This window comes from Triticum dicoccoides, chromosome 5B, assembly GCF_002162155.2.
Source record: "Triticum dicoccoides isolate Atlit2015 ecotype Zavitan chromosome 5B, WEW_v2.0, whole genome shotgun sequence".
Classification (NCBI taxonomy): Eukaryota; Viridiplantae; Streptophyta; class Magnoliopsida; order Poales; family Poaceae; genus Triticum; species Triticum dicoccoides.
Genome location: NC_041389.1, coordinates 652,589,039 through 652,606,335, shown reverse-complemented (window position 1 = coordinate 652,606,335; position 17,297 = coordinate 652,589,039). Strand labels below are relative to the sequence as shown.

The window sequence follows — 17,297 nt, the reverse complement described above, 5'->3', positions numbered from 1 at the left end:
TGCGTGCGTAGCTTCCACTATATTCTCCTAGAGATTAAGCTTGAGCAGGGACTAGTAACCTTCTTAGACTCGAGACGAAAATATCCCAAGGAGTATGCGGACATGACTCAAATTCTAGAGAAGTAAGTTAAATCGATCATTATCGCACCATATCGGCAACTTCAATTTGCTCATTTCCTGATATCAAGTAATTGTTTTCTTTGTCTGGCAGGGTTTGGAAAAAATTCACCTCAAAAACTCCGGGACTGCCGAAGAAGCTGCAATTATCAGTCCTTAGTCTTCTCAGTGTTCAGTCATGAGATTTAGCTCTCTACTAATCTCCAGACCTTCATTTTTGCCGTGCTCTACAAGAATTCTTGCCGTGCTTTATTTATTTTTCTCAGTTTTAGGATCAGTTTTTAAACCTTTTAGTTCAAAAAACTTACCGTGCTCTACAAGAATTCTTGATAAAATGGAGTTAGCATATGTGCATGAAGTTGGTAACTGTTTAGTCCCCAGTCTTTTGTTCAGATTTCACTTTCTTCCTTCGTCTTCTCAGTATTCTTATTATTCTTCATTTTCTAGTCTTTTTTTTCCTCAGCCTTCTCGCTCTTCATTGATCCCAAATTACTGCCTGGATCACGCCTGTGCAGGGTGGCCCATAGGTTGAATGACACTGATATTTTGAGTAGTTATCGGTGTCTCATTTCACTTGTCATTCTTGTCATCCAGCCATTAGTTCTTCAGATTTTCTTGCCACTGTTATATTATGTGCTATATACCTGTCACAGATAATTTGAGATGTGTGATTGCAAATAGATTATGTGGTTATCCAGCCATTAGTTCTTCAGATTTTCTTGCCACTGTTATATTATGTGCTATATACCTGTCACAGATAATTTGAGATGTGTGATTGCAAATAGATTATGTGGTTAAAACTGCCCAAAAATGAAAAATCAGACAATGTATAGGAGACCGAAAAAAAGAGACTGGCTAAAAAGTTTTAGTAGTCTGTCAGACAACCCTCTGGGTAAAGGATGCAGCGGTACGAGCGTATAGAACAGATCCTGTTCAAGTAAGGTCATACTACCTCCTGCCGCGCCTGGCTTATAAGCTGGTTCCGCTCCCAGCAAACTGGCGAGGTGGGACTAATGTTAGGCGTGCAGCTGCGCAACAGCGGCCCCTAGGAGCTTTTAGAAGGTCTCGTGGGTGCTGTGCTCGCCCGTGAGGTTGGGCTGCTGCCTGCTGAATACACAAGCCCGGCCCATCTGAGAAACATCTGTCTCGTGTGCCTTTTCCTTTTCCTTTTCGTTGCATAGTATCTGAGGAATGTTTCTGCTAAAAAAATTTCTGAGAAATGCTTTTCTTGGCAGGGGTATCTGAGAAACTCTAAATTGTTTTTTTTTTGCGGGTAATTTTTTTTTTGACGAGCCTTAAGTTCTCACAGTTTATCAGCACACTTGTCAATGTTAAAGCTCTCTCTGTTCCGAAAGTATGTACCAACTAGAACAGTAATTGTGCATGACACATTACCTTGTGCCACGAGCCTTAATTTGCGGGAACTTGAACTCCGTGTAGTTTGGATTCATGCACTTGATCCTTTCCCTTGTTGGAGTACCCCAAGACCTGCAAAGCACTGTGACTGAATGCAGTTCGCGGGAGAAAACAGTTCCAAATGTCACAGTACCGGAGTACAAGATTTCACCTTGATAATCCTAACCGGCTGATCAACTCCACTTTCCCCAGGAAAAATATATAAGCAAACGCCAGCACAATTATGTATCGAAGCAAATGCTTGGCATATCTGCAAAGTTACGAGATTACAGGAACAATGATTAGACGACGACCTATAACAATCATATCTTGTGCTAATACTCAGTATCAAAAGATAAATAACTGAAGGAACAACTCTGCTGCATGGCTAGGACATTACATTTCTGAAATAAACAACTGCAAAGAGCAAACAGATTACAGATGCATGGCAAAAATCATTAACTCAAATTTTATCTGTGGCAAGAACAAAATCAGCAGAATTAAGCATTAGCTGAAGCTGGCATTAGATGGTCTATTGTAATCCGTACTACCACAAAAATGTGCAAATACTTATCTCGGAAAAAAATGATTCGCCTATGTGATATATACTAAGAAAATGGGACCTTATGATTAACTAAACAAGTGATAAGTGTATAGTTTGACATAAATGAGGGGCGCTCTTTGAGTGATTCACTCTGTTGTACTGTCTAGCCATCCGGTTTACTGTTTCTGGAACAATGCCTAATTTGCACTTCCCTGTTTTTGTATCGCTTGCCTTGGAAGAACCTTTGTATGGGAACCCGTTTCTCGACATTTGGCCTGAAGAGTTGACAATAACAGGTTATATGCCTTTGACAATTAGTTGAGCATAGACCAGTTCAGACAACGCAAATGTCAGAGGTTTACCTGAAAAAGAAAAACAGAAGAACCAGTTCGAACCACATGTTCAGCGATGTAACTGACCGGCTATTTCATTAACCATCATATCAGCAAATTTCGCTTCACAGCCTATACCTGTTTGGGCAGACCATTTCGGCCTGCATGACAGGCTTCTTATCAATGCGTATCTCAAGGCATGGGTCCTCGAGGCCAACGGTGTCACACCCTATCACAAGGACTGGCCATTGTCGCAGAACTGCGCCTTTGCGGAGTAAACCTGCAAGTGCAAGTTCCAGGCCAGATGCATGCTCAAGCTGCAGCTCGCGCCGCCGGACATCATGTTCCAGAAGGTCAAGTGCAAGCTCGCTCTTTCAGATACAGATGACAGACACAACTGTTAGAGTACTTCTGGAAAAAGAGACTGGCTAAAAAACGGAAGGAAAAAAAGTTTTGTAGTCTGTCAGACAACCTCTGGGCCACCCTGTCAGGCATGAGAGCCAGGCAGGATGCATGCTCAAGCTGCAGCTCGCGCCGCCGGACATCATGTTCCAGAAGGTCAAGTGCAAGCTCGCTCTTTCAGATACAGATGACAGACACAACTGTTAGAGTACTTCTGGAAAAAGAGACTGGCTAAAAAACGGAAGGAAAAAAAGTTTTGTAGTCTGTCAGACAACCTCTGGGCCACCCTGTCAGGCATGAGAGCCAGGCAGGAACGATCCTCTACAGCCGTTAGATTGCCCCATCAGAGAAATCCTGGCCGTTAATCACGCTCTGGCCCAGAGGTCAGAATACATCAACCAGACTGAAGTGCAAGCTCGCTCTTTCAGATACAGATGACAGACACAACTGTTAGAGTACTTCTGGAAAAAGAGACTGGCTAAAAAACGGAAGGAAAAAAAGTTTTGTAGTCTGTCACACAACCTCTGGGCCACCCTGTCAGGCATGAGAGCCAGGCAGGAACGATCCTCTACAGCCGTTAGATTGCCCCATCAGAGAAATCCTGGCCGTTAATCACGCTCTGGCCCAGAGGTCAGAATACATCAACCAGACTGAAGTGCTTGCCTCCTTAATGGTAAAGGATGCAGCGGTACGAGCCTATAGAACAGATCCTGTTCAAGTAAGGTCGTGCTACCTCCTGCCGCGCCTCGGGTTATAAGCTGGTTCTGCTCCCTGTAAACTGGCGAGGTGGGACTAATGCTAGGCGTGCAGCTACGCAGCAGCGCCCCCTTTGTGTGAGCTTAGAAGGACTCGTGGGTGCTGGCCCGTGAGGTTTGGCTGTGCTTGCTGGACACACAGAACCCGGCCCATCTGAGAAACATCTGTCTCATGTGGGCCTTTTCTTTTCTTTTATGTTGCATCAGCTTTTCATTTTTGTTCGCTGCAATTAATTTTCTTTTTTTGTTAAATATCTGAGGAATTTCTTGGCGAGAATTTCTGAGAAACTCTAATTTTTTTTTCAGCACTCATATTAGTTCATGCTAGATTAAACAACATGCCCGTGCAGCATTTCTGGACATACTAAAAAAAACTCATAATATATGCATATTACCTTGCGCCATGGATGAGCCTTAATTCACGGGAACTTGAACTCTGTGTAGTTTGGACTCATGCACTTGATCTCTTGCCTTGTAGGAGTATCCCAAGACCTGCAAGGCACTGTGACTGAACATGTCATTCTAAAGAATACATACAGGTTGCAGGAGAAAACAGTTTCAACTGTCATACTGCAAGATATCACCTTGATAATCACAACCGGTTGATCAACTCCACTTTCCCAGGAAAAGGAGGCTGCGTATAAGCAAATGCCAACACAAATATTATATAGGCAAATGCTCGGCATATCTGCAAAGTTACGAGATTACAGGAACAATGATTAGACGATGACTTATGACAATCATATCAAAAAATAACTGAAGGAAGAATTATGTTGCATGGCCGGGACCTTATATTTCTGACTTAAACAACTACAAAGACCAAACAGATTACAGATGTATGGCACAACGCATTAACTAAATTTTTATCTGTAGTAAGAACAAAATCAGCAGAATTAAGAATTAGCTGAAGCATACAGTAGATGGTCTATCGTTGTCCACACTACCACAAAAATGTGCAAATACTTATCTCAGAAAAAACAATGATTCACCTGTGTGAATATATACTACTCCCTCTGTCCCCAAATGATACATATAAATTCAGTCCAAAAGTCAATTCTTTCTAAGTTGACCAAATATATAGAAGAAAATGTCAACTATTACAATTTGAATAAGTACATTATATGAAAATGTATCTAATGGTGGATATGTTGATATTGACTTGGTATTGTTTATCGTCATATTTTTGTATATATACTTGGTCAAACTTAGAAAGTATTGACTTTTTGACAGAATTTATATGCCATATATTTAGGGATGGAGGTAGTAAGAAAATGGGACCTTATGATTAACTAAACATAGAAGAAGAAAGTTGTACTCCCTCTGATCCAAATTAATTAACGCACACAGAGTAGAGAGCAACACAGAAAACCCCAAAGAGTTTTTTTTTCTTTATAATATCCATATAAAAAAATCAATGATAAGCAAATGCCAACCTACAGCAAAGTTAATTCATGTCAAGTCTAGCCTGGTTTAATAGTACTCGGCCTGTTTCAGAGGCCCACGATTTTGACTGAGGTTTCAACAAAATATCCTGTATAAAGCGATTGATGAACCTAAAATTTTCTGTTGGGATGGAAGCATCAAGTGAATTAAATGCAATAAGGATAATTACAAAATGCAAACAGATATAAAGTGGTGTCCTTATCAGAGAGAGAGAGAGAAATCAAGCTCTCTGATTTGAATGTACTGTGTATGATTCAGGATAATACGCTATTTAATGTCAAACATCACAGCTGAAGTGGTCCAGCAAGCAGAAAGACTGTTTGATACCATCGATCATCATCGCTGATGTGGCGATGTCAATGCAACCTCCTTATTTAGAAAAGGAAAAGTAGAGCTGCACCCACCTTACTGGGTAGCAACACAATGCAGATGACTAAAAGAATAAGAAAAGTAATGCAGGAGAGCACCAAGAAACCACACAAAGGAAATCACAAGATGATCATTTTCTGAGATCTACAAAAATGGTACCAACCAAATTGCACAGAATATGGTAATCTTCAGTAGGTTTAAGCATCAGAACTCCATGATCCTCAGTTGGATTATCTGTCTCCTGCAAAAGATGGGCATATTCAGATAACTAGAGATAAGCACAAAAGGACTGTCATCAATGTAAGAGACTTGATGCTCAAGCGTGTCTTGATTCCTTAAAACCTCCACTTTTGCACATGGACCAAATTTACATTGTGATAATATTTGTTACTAATCATAAGGGAACAAAGGGGAAGAGCAATCATTAGACAATACTGTTACCATAAACAAATAAAATATAAATCTGAACTCTCAGTATATACCTTACATCATGACAGCATTCTTTCTTAGAGCATTGCCAGTTGAACTACTTGGAGCATTAGAACCGATCTCACTTGAGGCACAAACACGGGGGAGGGGAAGAGATGACAAAAAACAGTCTGGAATATCATGGGAACTTGCCAGACAATTCAAACACATCGTTTATGAAGATGACAAACCGAAAAAGGAAAAAACTTGCCAGTTATGTTTGTCTTTCATCCCTCAATCTTCAGTTATCGTTCCCTTTGATTACTCTTCAGTTCCATCTCTTCAGTTCCATCCGTGTTCATTTTCTGATAGGAGAACGCGACGGGGTTGTTCGAGGTGGCACTGTCGGGAGAGGTCAGCTACCAGGCGCATTACACGAAGTTCAAGTTCCAGGCCAGATGCGCGCTCATGCTGCAGCAACGTCGTGTTCCAGAAAGTCAAGTGCATGCTCATTATGCAGATACTGTATTACAGAGACAACTGCAGTCTAAAAAAAGAAGGGAAAAAAAGATTTCGTAGTCTGTCAGACAACCTCTGGGCCACCCTGCACAGGCATGAGCAAGGCAGGAACGATCCTCTACAGCCGTGGATTGTACCAATCAGGGGGAATCCTGGCCGTTAATCACGCTCTGGCCCAGAGGTCAGAATGCATCAACCAGACTGAAGTGCTTGCCTCCTTATTGGTAAAGGATGCAGCGGTACGAGCCTATAGAACAGATCCTGTTCAAGTAAGGTCGTGCTACCTCATGCCGCGCCTCGGCTTATAAACTGGTTCTGCTCCCTGTAAACTGGCGAGGTGGGACTAATGTTAGGCATGCTGCTGCGCAGCAACGCCCCCTCGATGGGAGCTTAGAAGGACTGGTTCGTGCGTGCTGGGCTGCTGGCCCGTTGCCTGCTGGATACACAGAGTCTGGCCCATCTGAGAAACATCTGTCTCGTGTGGCTTTTTCGTGGCATCAGCTTTTCAATGTTTGTTCGTTGTAATTTATTTTCCTTTTTGTCAAGTATTTGAGGAATGCTTTTTTTGGCCGGATTATCTGAGACTCTCGTCTGCTAAAAAAACCGAGAAACTCTAAATTGATGAGCGTTGATTTTCTCACAGTTTGGGCCACCAGGACGTCTTGGGTGACGCGGCTGGCCGGCGGAGCAGGGGTTGGACTTGGTCCTTCTGCTTGGGGCTGGTTGCTCTCCTGCGCGTGCTCCGAGCCCTCTCTGTCCATGTCAAGGTGGAGGCTCGTGGCTTGGTCGGGGTGCCGGGCACGTGTTTTGGCATCGGTGTTGAGTTGTTTGGCGATGCCGAGGCAGCAGCCCCGGATGGCGGGATCCACGATGGGCTTTCCGGCAGGCTCCATGGTGGCGGTGGTGCCTTCACCTCTTGGCCGTGTAGGTGGCAAGGGTGTAGTGGCGAAGGCTCTAGCCTCCTCTGTTGGTACCCATGTCTGGTGGGGTTGGCCTAACTCTCGTTGTGGTGGTGATCGAGGCGCCTCCTAGTGAGTTTGGCGAGTTCCCGAGCGAAAGCTTCACACTTGGCGCCCACAGGTGTCATTATCTTCTTGAAGACGTAGTCGTGGGTCTCGTCCATGTGCCAAGGCTCCAGTGAAAACCCTTGTTTGTTCACAGACTCAGCAGCGCCAACGCATTGCGCGGTCACCCTCCTGGGGGCGTTGCCATGGAGTTTTGACGTCGTCGGTCGGTCCTAGGCGAGGTGTTAGGCCAGCTCTGGCCTTTTTGTTATATCTTTCTATCTGCTTTGTAAGAGGGCTTTCTCACTACATTGTATCATTCAGCCATGTATTGCACTGTGTTGTTGCTTTATATATAAAGTGGGGCGAAAGGCTGTTTTTCGAGAATTTTATCTAAGTTTATCAGCATCCTAGTCAACGGTAAAGCTCTCCCTGCTCCAAAAGTATGCGCCAACTAGAACACCAATTGTGCAGACCAGGCAATTTTGCATGACAAACACAATACATGCACATTTACATTGTGCCACGGACGAGTCTTAATTCGGGAGAACTCGAACTTCGTGTAGTTTGGATTTATGCACTTGATCTCTTCCCTTGTTGGAGTATCCCGAGACCTGCGACGCACTATGACTGAACAATGTCATTGCAAAGAATGCAGGTCGCGGGAGAAAACAGTTTCAAATATCATAGTACAGGATTTCACCTTGATAAGCTCAACCAACTGATCAACTCCACTTTCCCTAGGAAAAAAGAGGATGCGTGAATGGATAAATATTTTGAGAACAAGCTAGAGAGCAAAATGAAAGACTATATGCATGAATAAAACCTGCCCGAGAAGCAGTTCTGCCGTGACATAGCAGATATTCAGTCTGCCGTAAAAAAAACAGAACAAGTCCATGTCAGCAGTATATTCAGTTGCACCTAATATCAGTTCTGGTGCAGTGGTGCTCTGTAATATCTTATGCAAATGTAGGAGATATTCAGCTCTCACTTGACCTGCATATATGCAAAACATTACTTTCAAAACGATTTTGAAATCTCACTCATGACTGAACATTTCGCGTGTTACTTGGTTAAGCTTCCTAGACACCTGACGCAGCATGTTTCGCACCTGCACCCCTCTTTTCTACAGGACTGGCCACAAATCCAGCAGAGAGCACAAAGAAAAAATAACATAAGTAGGATCTCCATGGAATACACCTTGGAAACAAGATTTATTTCTTGTTTTCCAAGTAGTCCACAGAAGGCCAGCAGCACCGGCAGAAACAATAACTCTGTCTTTGCCAGTTGCCTTTACCTGTTTAGGCAGACCATTTTGGCCACGGATTGTGCTTGCAAATATGTTACCATCTTCAGCACCAGAATCTGCAACCACATCTGGCTCGGTCTCCTGCAAATGAAGAATTGAGTCACTTCATCTAGTAAAACAGGGTGCTTATAGACGTCATGATGTCAAACAGGCCGAAACCAGAGCATAAAACCATGCATTCCCAGGATGTAAAATACACTGCAAATCTGTGGCAGAGTGAGTCACATATTTATTTTATTTTTTTGCGAAGCACATATGCTTGCAACGAAATACTGATTCATTACACACACACACGCAAAATCAAGCAAAGCCATATTCACTATCCAGGGAGGCCGTATACCCTGTCTGCATTCACTATAAATGCAAGCTTTTGTAAAGCTTCAAATATATTTGCAACTAACGAAATTGTAGCTACAATAAATCCCCAAATGAATGGTCAGGGACTAACAAACAGCACATTGTGTCCAAAAGAAGCGAACCAACCACCAAAAAGAAAACTTGTCATACTTTATGAGGATTGTTGATAAAATGGACTGTGTAGTCCACAGTCTTTTGTTCAGATTTCACTCTCCTTTTTTAGCCACATCACTCTTTTTTTCTTAATTCATTGTTCTCTCTTTGTTCAGTACCTTAGTTATCTTCAGTCTTTAGTCTTTTCATCAGTATTCTTATTATTCTTCATCTTCGGTCTTCGTTATCTTGGCCTTCTTCTCATTCTTCATTCATCTCAAATCATTTTTTTTCGGTCACTTCTCAATTTTATGTTTTAGTTATTAGTGTCATTGTTCTCTCTTTGTTCAGTACCTTAGTTATCTTCAGTCCTTAGTCTTTTCATCAGTATTCTTATTGTTCTTCATTTTCGGTCTTCTTTAACTCGGCCTTCTTCTCGTTCTTCATTCATCTCAAATCATTATTTTTCTGGTCACTTCTCAGTTTTATGTTTTAGTTATTAGTGTCTCATTTCACTTGTCATTCTTGTCATCCAGCCATTAGTTCTTCAGTTTTTTTGTGTGTGTGTGTGTGCTAGTTATCATCAGTCTTGAGACATTGAAGGAGTATAAGAGCGAGGGGTGGATGGTGATCAGTCCTTCATTCTTAGTTTTCCACTGTTACTCATTCCTTCCGTCATCAGTTATCACTGTCTTTCATCCCTCAATCTTCAGTTATCGTTCCCTCCATATATTTAATTACTCTTCAGTTCCATCCATTTTCATTAACTTGACTGGCAGCGCCGGCGTGGCTGAGTTCAGGAAGGGGAACGCTACAGGGGTGTTCGAGGTGGAGGTGGCGCCGAACTGCAGGTAGATCACTGTTCACCGATACAACTGCAGTCTGACTGAATGTAGAATGAGAGACTGGCTAAAACGAGCACAAGGCAGTTCACCGATACAACTGCAGTCTGACTGAATGTAGAATGAGAAACTGAAAAAGAGACTGGCTAAAACGAGCACCGATACAACTGCAGTCTCTCTTTGTTCAGTACCTTAGTTATCTTCAGTCTTTAGTCTTTTCATCAGTATTCTTATTATTCTTCATCTTCGGTCTTCGTTATCTTGGCCTTCTTCTCATTCTTCATTCACCTCAAATCATTTTTTTTCGGTCACTTCTCATTTAACTTGACTGGCAGCGCCGGCGTGGCTGAGTTCAGGAAGGGGAACGCTACAGGGGTGTGTCAGACAACCTCTGGGCCACCCTGCACAGGCATGAGCAAGGCAGGACCGATACAACTGCAGTCTGACTGAATGTAGAATGAGAGACTGGCTAAAACGAGCACAAGGCAGTTCACCGATACAACTGCAGTCTGACTGAATGTAGAATGAGAAACTGAAAAAGAGACTGGCTAAAACGAGCACCGATACAACTGCAGTCTCTCTTTGTTCAGTACCTTAGTTATCTTCAGTCTTTAGTCTTTTCATCAGTATTCTTATTATTCTTCATCTTCGGTCTTCGTTATCTTGGCCTTCTTCTCATTCTTCATTCATCTCAAATCATTTTTTTTCGGTCACTTCTCATTTAACTTGACTGGCAGCGCCGGCGTGGCTGAGTTCAGGAAGGGGAACGCTACAGGGGTGTTCACCGATACAACTGCAGTCTGACTGAATGTAGAATGAGAAACTGAAAAAGAGACTGGCTAAAACGAGCACAAGGCAAAAAAAGATGTTGTAGTCTGTCAGACAACCTCTGGGCCACCCTGCACAGGCATGAGCAAGGCAGGAACGATCCTCTACAGCCGTGGATTGCCCCCATAAGGGGAATCCTGGCCGTTAATCACGCTCTGGCCCAGAGGTCAGAATGCATCAACCAGACTGAAGTGCTTGCCTCCTTATTAGTAAAGGATGCAGCGGTACGAGCCTATAGAACAGATCCTGTTCAAGTAAGGTCGTGCTTCCATTTGCTGCGCCTTGGCTTATAAGCTGGTTCCGCTCCCCTTAAACTGGCGAGGTGGGACTAATGTTAGGAGTGCAGCCACGCAGCTCCCCCTCTGTGTGAGCTTTTAGAAGGACTCGTGGGTTGGGTGCTGGCCCGTGAGGTTGGGCTGCTGCCTGCTGGAAACACAGACAGAGCCCGGCCCATCTGAGAAACACCCACCTCGTCTGGCCCTTTTTTTTCCATTGCATCAACTTTCCATTTTTGTCCGTTGTAATTTATTTTCCTTTTTGTTAAGTATCTGAGGAATGCTTATTTTGGCGGGAATATCTGAGAAACTATGAATTGTTTTTTTCAGTATTGTATTAGTTCATGCTTGATTAAACAACACCCATTCACTAATTACCAACGTACCTGTGCAGCATTTTTGGAAAAAAAAAACGCCATGCACTTGATAATATGCACACATTACCTTGTGCCATGGATGAGCCTTAATTTGTGGGGACTTGAACAACGTGTAGTTTGGATTCATGCACTTGATCTCTTCCCTTGTTGGAGTATCCCCAAGACCTGCGACGCACTATGACCGAACATGTCATTATAAAGAATGCAGGTCGCAGGAGAAAACAGTTTCAAATGTCATACTGCAAGGATTTCACCTTGGTAATCACAACCGGTTGATCAACTCCACTTTCCCCCAGGAAAAAGAGGCTACATGGATGGATGAATACTATGAGAACAAGCTAGATAGTAAAATACTCCCTCCGTCCCAAAATAAGTGCCGTTGATTTAGTACAACTTTGTACTAATGTTTTACTAAATCAGCAACACTTATTTGGGACGGAGGGAGTAAAAGACTATATGCATGAATGAAAAACCTATGGGGGAAGCAGTTCTGCCATGACAGAGCAGATACTCAGTCTGCAGTGAACAAAACCACAACAAAATAATGGCAGATATCTTGAGTAAATGTAGGACATATATGCAAAACATTACTTTGAAAACAATTTAGAAATCATCATATCTGGGTAGGTTACTGGCATAAGTGCGCACCCTTTTTTTGTTCTTATCAAGAAAGTTTAGCATGTTCTTTTCAAAATCGGCAGTACTCGAGCATTTAAATTTCTACCTTATTATAGAAGATAACTTACCAAGACTTTTGCACTGCCAAAATCACAGATTCAGATTTTGAGCTCGTGTTATGTAGGTTAACCTACAGTGGAAAGCTTACTAGGTTAGTAAAATGTATTACTCCTAGGAGTGGTGGTTATTCAAATCTGATTGGTAAATGTTCTTCCAGATGTAAAGAAAGCTCAACTAGCCAAACAATTCTGCAGGATTTGACGGAAGATATGTAAAGCACAACAGCACAACATATTAAGCATAGAAAAGGAGGTTAAAGATCTCACGAGAATGCTCTGTGGTTTGATATCATGGTGGCAGATGACAACACAATTATGTATATAAGCAAGTGCTCGGCATATCTGCAAAGTTACGAGGTTACAGGAACAATGATTAGACGACTTATAAGTTATAACAATCACATCTTGTGCTAATACTCAGTATCAAAAGAAAACTGAAGGAACAATTCTGTTGCATGGCCGGGGCATTATATTTCTACTTGAACAACTACAAAGAGCAAACAGGTTACATACCTATGGCAGAACTCATTAACTAAAATTCTATCTGTAACAAGAACATAATCATCAGAATTAAGCATTGATTGAAGCATGTAAACAATAAGAATACACTAATGTGCGTTTCATCGGTTATACAGTAGATGGTTTATCGTAGTCCCTAGAGATAACCTTCGTACTACCACAAAAATGCGCAAATACTTATGTCAAGAAAAAAAATGATAACATCTCATGGCCTGTGTGGTAACTAAGAAAATGGAACCATAAGTTTAGAGCAAAGCGCTTTCCACTCATTCTACAGCAGTCCATGAATCCAGCAGAGAGCACCAAGAAAAAATAACATTAGTAGGATCTGCGGGGAATGATTTATTTCTTGTTTTCCAAATAGTCCAACGAAGGACAGCAGTACCAGCAGAAACTATAACTCTGTCTTTGCCAGTTGCCTTTACCTGTTTATGCAGACCATTTTGGACACGGATTGTGGTTGCAATTACGTGTCTTGCTCAGTGTCCTGCAAATGAAGAATTGATTCACTTCATCTAGTAAAACAGGTGCTTATAGACGTCATGATGCAAACAGGGCGAAGCCAGAGCATAAAACCATGCATTCCCAGGATGTAAAATACACTGCAATCTGTGGCAGAGCGAATCACATTTTTTTTCAGAATGTCATATGCTTGCAATGAAATAATGATTCATTACACACGCATGCAAGGTCAAGCAGAGGCATATTCACCATTCAGGGAGGCCATATACTCTGTCTGCATCCACTACAAATGCAAGCTTTTATAAAGCTTCAAATATATTTGAAACTAACCAAATTGTAGCTACGATAAATCCCTAAATGCATCGACAGGAACTAACAGCACACTGTGTCCAAAAGAAGTGAATCGTCAGCAAGTCGTTTAGCCACCAAAAACTGTCCATATGGAATGGTCTCAGTGCATGTTAAATAAATCTGGTTATGAAGGCTCTATTTCAATTTAAAAGACTGAATTGATAAGTTTGAGGTTGATCCAGACAGATGAAACAAGGTAGCCAAAAAAAAGGAAGCTTTGCATCCCAATTTATGTTAACCACACAATGTTCCCCTCAAGTCTATCTAGGTTTGGCTGCACACAGAGTAGAGAGCGATACAACAAACCCCAAAAGAGTATCTTTACAATATCCATATAAAACAAACCAATGAAACCAAATGCCAACCTACAGCATAGTTAATTCATGTCTAGCCTGGTTTAATAGTACTCAGCCCGTTTCAGAGGCCCATGATTTTGACTGAAGTTTCAAAAAAAAACGTGTATAAAGCGATTGATGAACCTAAAATTTTCTGTTGGAATGGAAGCATCAAGTGAATTAAATGCAATCAAGATAATTACAAAATGCAAACAGGAAAAGAAGATATAAAGTGGTGTCCTTATCAGAAAGAGAGAGAGGAAAATCAGGCTCTCTGATTTGAATGTACTGTGTATGATTCAGGATAATACTCTATTTAATAATATGTCAAACATCACAGCTGAAGTGGTCCAGCAAGCGGAAAGGCTGCTTAATTCCATTGATCATCATAGCCGATGTGGCGATGTCAATGCAACCTCCTCATTTAGAAAAAGAAACGCTTCACCCACCTTACTGGCTAGCCGCACAATGCAGATGACTAAAAGAAATAAGAAAAGTGCTGCAGGAGAGCGCCAAGAAATCACAAAAGGAAAGTCACAAGATGATCATTTTGGGAGATTTATAAAAATGGTAGTACCAACCAAATTGCACAGAATATGGTAATCTTCAGTAAGTTGTAGCATCTGAGCTCCATGATCCTCAGTAGGATGATCTGTCTCCTGCAAAAGATGGGCATATTCAGATATCTTCAGATAAGCACAAAAAGGACTGTCATCAATGTAACAGACTTGATGCTCAAGCAATCCATGTGTCTTTGATTCCTTAAAACCTCCACTTTTGCACATGGACCAAAGTTACATTGTGATAATATTTGTTACTGATCATCAGGGAACAAAGGAAGGGGGAGAACAATCATCAGACAATACTGTTACCATAAACAAAAATTATAAACCTGAACTTTCAGTATACACACATGACAGCATTCTTTCTTAGAACATTGCCATAGTTCAACTACTTGGAGCATAATTGGAACCGATCTCACTTGAGGCACAAAACACAGTGGAGGGGAAGAGATGACAAAAACAGACTGGAATATCACTGGAACTTGCCAGGCAATTCAAACACATCGTTTATGAAGACGGCGAAACCGAAAAGGAATAGAATAAATTGAAAGAACATATATTGGAGCTTCCCATGGCACTCGGAAGAAGAGACAGACACTGAATGGAACATCTTGTTAGCACTGGGAAGGAGGCGGCCGCAGAAGCAACTTATGATCTGCAAGCACCTACTCAATCTTCCATGCATGTAGGATGAGCGAGAAGCCGAGGCCCTGCAGCTGGGACTCCCTAAAAATCTGCGAGTACGACCACGGCATCGACTTCTCGGGCGCCTGGCATGTCTGGAACATGAACACGGCGTTGCTCGCCGTCGTCGGCCCAAAGAGCCAGCTGTGGACGTCCCAGAACACCTCCACCGGCAGGCCGTCGACGAGGATCGTCTGGTTTCCCCTGAACTTCCATGCCAGCCTCTTCACCTGCATCACCGGCTTCTTGTCGATGCGTATCTCGAGGCACGGGTCCTTGAGGCCGACGGTGTCGCACTCTATGACAAGGTCGTGGAACTGGCCATTGTCGCAGAACTGGGCCTTGGCGGAGTAAATCTTCTTGCCGTAGATGTGCTCCTTCCTGGCGACGAAGGCGGCGTTGAGCGCCGGGCGGTTGGCGCCGGTCTTGCGGTAGGCGTCCTTCTTCATGTCCCCGAGCAGGAGGGCCAGCTCGAGGTCGAAGAGCAGCGCGACGTAGAAGCCCTCGAGCGGCTCGGGACCCGCGCCGAACCTGGCGGCGGAGAGGTCCCAGAAGATGTCGACCTTGGCGCCGTCGGCGTCGAGGCTCTTGGAGCCCTTCTTCTTGGAGAAGAGCCAGGGCTTGATGTCCGCCTTGCAGAGGCTCTGGCCGGCCAGGCCGTCGACGGCGACGCTGAGGCCCTGCCCCATGAGGCTCTTGCTCCAGGTGACGGAGACGACGCAGGGCCGGCCGGCGAGCTGCGTCTGGTAGAGGCAGGTGACGAGGTTCTGCGCCGCGCCCTTGCCGGCGCTGCTGGAGGAGGAGGCCGCGTCCGCGATCTGGACGCCGCTCTCCCCGAAGCAGGACGGGAAGTCCCTCATGGCTCGCTCGCCCGCGCCGCGCTTTTCGGCAAACACCTTGCGTGCGTGGAGCCCCCGCTCAGAGCCCGGCGGAGCTCCCCGCAATGCCGGACAGGGGGAGCGGCGGCGCGCGGCACCCTCCTGCCCGCAGCTACACGGATTGCTGCCGCAGGGGATTTCTCGATCCGGCCGCAAGATCCCCCGCCTTTACTGCCGAAAGCGGCACCGCCAAGCACCGCCCGGAAAGCAAGCGACCCAATCGATCCGGCAGCAAGCTTCCGCCTTCACCCCCTTCGACCACAGTCAAGCTCGAAGCTCGCACCTTCACCGCAGAAGCCTCCGAGGGGGGCGTGGAGAGGGGAGCAAGCTGGAGTGGGGAGAGCACCAGCAAGCAACCAAAGCAAAGCAGCAACCACTGGAGTATCTACTATCTACTACTCTATCTAGCTAGCAGCCAGAGGAGGGGGGAGGTGCGAGGAGCGAGGAAGCAAGCCAAGCCAAGCCAAGCCAAGCAGCGGCCAAGAAGTGAGAACAAGTAGTAGTAGGCGAGGCGAGCGGCAGTGGTGAGGAGGGGAGAAAGGAAAGGAAGGAGACAAAAGGTCCGGGGGATCAAATCAATGGGGGCAGCCCTACCAGATAACAACGCGGCACGCAGCGCTCACTGCCAGCCAGCCAACTCACGCTCACGGTGGAGGAGGAGCAGGTGCCATGACCATTGCCCTCCTCTGCCTCTCTCTCTCCCTTTTGTAACTGCTGCCATTGCCCATGGTTTCTTTCTTTTGCTTGCGTGCCACTACAGTACAGCTTCAGTTAGCACTGGCTTGCTGAAGGTCGGGACATTGCTGTTGAGACACCAACAAAAAAAAGCAGGGGTAGTTTCTGATCTTTTTTTTACTGGCGTTGGAATGTTGGATGATATCTGGATCAGTGGGCGAGAGATTCCTGAGGTACGTGGAGACAATTGTCTCTCATGCCAATTTGCTGCTTGCAACTGTCCAAAAATGTTTTGGCCCTCTCTTGTGTGTGGTGGAGTACTTTCTCTTGGGTTTTTGCCCCTCTCTTGAGGTGAGTAGAGTCTGTCTACTGCCTTTTGCCATGAAAATGTTGGGAGTTGTGGGAGGAGGACAAGTTCACATGCATTACAGTGCAAAATGACTCGAGTCTGTACACTGCTACAGCGAATGCAGTCAGTGTTTACTCCATGCACGCCTGCCCTGCCCTGCCCCCATCTCTTGATGTTCTTTTTCTTTTCTAGAACAAAATTTAATTACCTGTAATTTCTTCTTGTAGTGTGTGTGTGAGAGAGAGAGAGAGATTTTAATTTTTTGTAAAAAAATATGTGGCCACTTGGTTGATTATAGTACAGTGGGTGCAAGGTGGCTCTAGTACTTGTTTTGTAGGTGATGATGCCTCCAAACAAATCAAATAAAAATTAAAG

General features: G+C 44.0%; 1 protein-coding gene, 1 long non-coding RNA gene, 3 other non-coding genes and 1 pseudogene across 5 annotated transcripts; all 6 read right to left on the bottom strand.

Moving 5' to 3' along the window:
• Window positions 1-275: 275 nt before the first annotated feature.
• Window positions 276-8,579, bottom strand: LOC119312359. The gene is made up of 9 exons (XR_005151309.1): window positions 7,992-8,579; window positions 7,806-7,912; window positions 5,840-6,236; window positions 5,521-5,598; window positions 4,130-4,233; window positions 3,941-4,047; window positions 1,685-1,783; window positions 1,513-1,605; window positions 276-761 (listed from the first exon to the last, which is right to left on the bottom strand). It is a non-coding gene; the product is annotated as an uncharacterized LOC119312359 (long non-coding RNA).
• LOC119313495 lies at window positions 3,051-3,254 on the bottom strand (annotated as a pseudogene).
• LOC119313491 lies at window positions 3,298-3,518 on the bottom strand. The gene has a single exon (XR_005151770.1). It is a non-coding gene; the product is annotated as a small nucleolar RNA U3 (small nucleolar RNA).
• On the bottom strand, window positions 6,343-6,563 carry LOC119313493. Its single transcript, XR_005151773.1, has one exon. It is a non-coding gene; the product is annotated as a small nucleolar RNA U3 (small nucleolar RNA).
• Window positions 8,580-10,761: 2,182 nt separating the features above from the next.
• Window positions 10,762-10,981, bottom strand: LOC119313488. The gene has a single exon (XR_005151767.1). It is a non-coding gene; the product is annotated as a small nucleolar RNA U3 (small nucleolar RNA).
• A 3,649-nt stretch (window positions 10,982-14,630) lies between these two features.
• On the bottom strand, window positions 14,631-16,571 carry LOC119312356. Its single transcript, XM_037588084.1, has one exon. The coding sequence runs from the start codon at window positions 15,878-15,880 to the stop codon at window positions 15,002-15,004; it is 879 nt and encodes a 292-aa protein (XP_037443981.1). The 5' UTR covers window positions 15,881-16,571; the 3' UTR covers window positions 14,631-15,001.
• Between the last annotated feature and the right edge of the window lie 726 nt (window positions 16,572-17,297).

Coding starts and splice junctions, on each gene's coding strand:
- LOC119312356 (XM_037588084.1), bottom strand. CDS start 15,880: ATGAGGGACTTCCCGTCCTGCTTCGGGGAGAGCGGCGTCCAGATCGCG.